We start from the raw sequence: 2,500 nt of genomic DNA on the forward strand, positions 1-2,500 counted from the left end.
ACTTTCCAAGTCCATTGAACCACCAAATATGTAATGACAGCAAAGATAAAAAGTTGAAAATGTAAAAACCACTTCCCACTAATATATACTCTTGTCTTCTACCATCTCTCTCTCCTTTTAAAGCTATCCATTCATGAACAAGAGGACAATGAAAATGGCCACCTACTCGTTATGAAGGGAGCACCTGAAAGAATATTGGATAGGTATTTATTTACATCAAACCTGACTAACCAATGTGTCTCTCAAAGAGTTGGATAGAGATATTTGGATATAGTGCTCAATGGTGCTGCTCATGCTGTCAAATAAACCATTGTGCCAAAGATACATAGAGGTGCCCTCTATCCAATTCTATGGTTGATACATATTTTATTTGTCACATGACCTGAATACAACCTTACAGTGATCAGCTGGCAGATGCCTTCAGAAAGAATTCATACCCTTTGACTTTTTCCACATTTTGTTGAATGAATCTAAAATTGATTAAATGAATATAATGTGTCGTTGGTCTACACACAATACCTCGTAATGGAATTACACCGAAAGAAATATAAACGCAACAAGCAACAATTTCAATTTTTTTTCTGAGTTACAGTTCATTTAAGTAAATCAGTCAATTTAAACGAATTCATTAGGTCCTAATCCATGGACTTCACATGACTGGGAATACAGATATGACATCAGTTGGTCACAGATACCTTAAAAAAAACAGGTAGGGACGTGGATCAGAAAACCAGTCAGTATCTGGTGTGATCACCATTTGCCTCATGCAGCGCTACACATCTCCTTCGCATTGACTTGATCAGGCTGTTGATTGTGGCCTGTGGAATGTTGTCCCAATCCTCTTCAATGGCTGTGCGAAGTTGCTGGATATTGGCGGGAACTGGAACACGCTGTCGTATTGTGTTCATTGTCAGTAGCTTATGCCTGCCCATACCATAACCCCACCGCCACCATGGGGCACTCTGTTCACATTGTTGACATCAGCAAATAACACAACGCACATGCTGTCTGCCATCTGTCTGGTACAGTTGAAACCGGGACTCATTGAATAGCACACTTCTTCAGTCTGCCAGTGGCCATCAAAGGAGAGCATTTTCCCACTGAAGTCGGTTACAACGCCGAACTGCAGTCAGGTCAAAACCCTGGTGAGGATGACGACCACGTGGATGATCCACGTGGATGATCTTTCCTGAGACGGTTCCTGACAGTTTGTACACAAATTCTTCAGTTGGCAAACGCACAGTTTCATCAGCTGTCCGGGTGGCTGGTCTCAGATGATCCCGCAGGTTAAGAAGCCAGATGTGGAGGTCCTGGGCTGATGTGGAAAAATGAACATTCAATTATCTGCCAATTGTACGCTCCATAAAAACGTATATATCTGTGGCATTATGTTGTGTGACAAAATTGCACATTTTAGACTGGCCTTTTTTTGTCCCCAGTACAAGGTGCACCTGTGTAATTATCATGCTATTTAATTAGCTTATTGATATGCCACACCTGTCAGGGGGATGGATTATCTTGGCAAAGGAGAATTGTTCAATGTATGTTTTTAGAAATGTTTGTTTACAAGTTAATACTAAATGAAAAGCTGAAATGTCTTGAGTCAATAGATATTCAACCCCTTAGTTATGGCAAGCCTAAATAAGTTCAGGAGTAAAAATGTGCTTAATAAATTGTGTGGACTCACTCTGTGTGCAATAATAGTGTTTAACATGATTTTTGAATGACTACCTCTGTACCCCACACATACAATTATCTGTAAGGTCCGGCAGTCGAGCAGTGAATTTCAAACACAGATTCAACTACAAAGACAAGGGAGGTTTTCCAACGCCTCGTAAAGGCCACCCATTGGTAGATGGATGAAACAAAAAAAAGCAAACATTTAAAATCCCTTTGAGCATGGTGAAGTTATTACTGACACTTTGGATGGTGTATCAATACACCCAGTCACCACAGAGATATAGGCGTCCTTCCAAACTCAGTTGCCGGAGAGGAAGGAAACCGCTCAGGGATTTCAGCATGAGGTCAATTGACTTTAATGGCTGTGATAGGAGAAAACGGAGGATGGATCCACAACATTGTAGTTACTCCACAATACTAACCTAACTGACTGACAGAGAAGGTAGCCTGTACAGAATAAAAAATATTCCAAAACATGCATCCTGTTTGCAATAAGGCACTAAAGTAAAACTGCAAAAAATGTGGCAAAGAAATTAACTTTATGTCCTGAATACAAAGCATTATGTTTGGGGCAAATCCAACACATCACTGAGTACCACTCATATTGTCAAGCATGGTGGTGGCTGCATCCTGTTATGGGTGTGCTTGACATCGACAATGAATAGGGAGTTTTTTGGGATAAAAAGAAAAGGAATGGATCTAAGCACAGTCAAAATGCTAGAGGAAAAGCTGGTTCAGTCTGCTTTTCAACAGGCCCTGGGAGATGAATTCACCTTCAAGACTTTAAAATGGCTGCCTAGCAATGATCCATTTTTTTTTA

General features: G+C 40.4%; 1 protein-coding gene across 2 annotated transcripts in view; it reads left to right on the forward strand.

The window, feature by feature from the left end:
* Positions 1 to 2,500, forward strand: part of atp1a2a (ATPase Na+/K+ transporting subunit alpha 2a) — a 33,171-nt gene that overhangs the window by 19,115 nt on the left and 11,556 nt on the right. For both annotated transcript variants that reach the window (XM_036984507.1, NM_001124458.1), the window contains 1 exon segment: positions 124 to 203. In XM_036984507.1, the coding sequence (XP_036840402.1) occupies positions 124 to 203 (80 nt within the window).

The sequence above is a fragment of the Oncorhynchus mykiss genome, chromosome 8 (assembly GCF_013265735.2).
Source record: "Oncorhynchus mykiss isolate Arlee chromosome 8, USDA_OmykA_1.1, whole genome shotgun sequence".
NCBI lineage: Eukaryota > Metazoa > Chordata > Actinopteri > Salmoniformes > Salmonidae > Oncorhynchus > Oncorhynchus mykiss.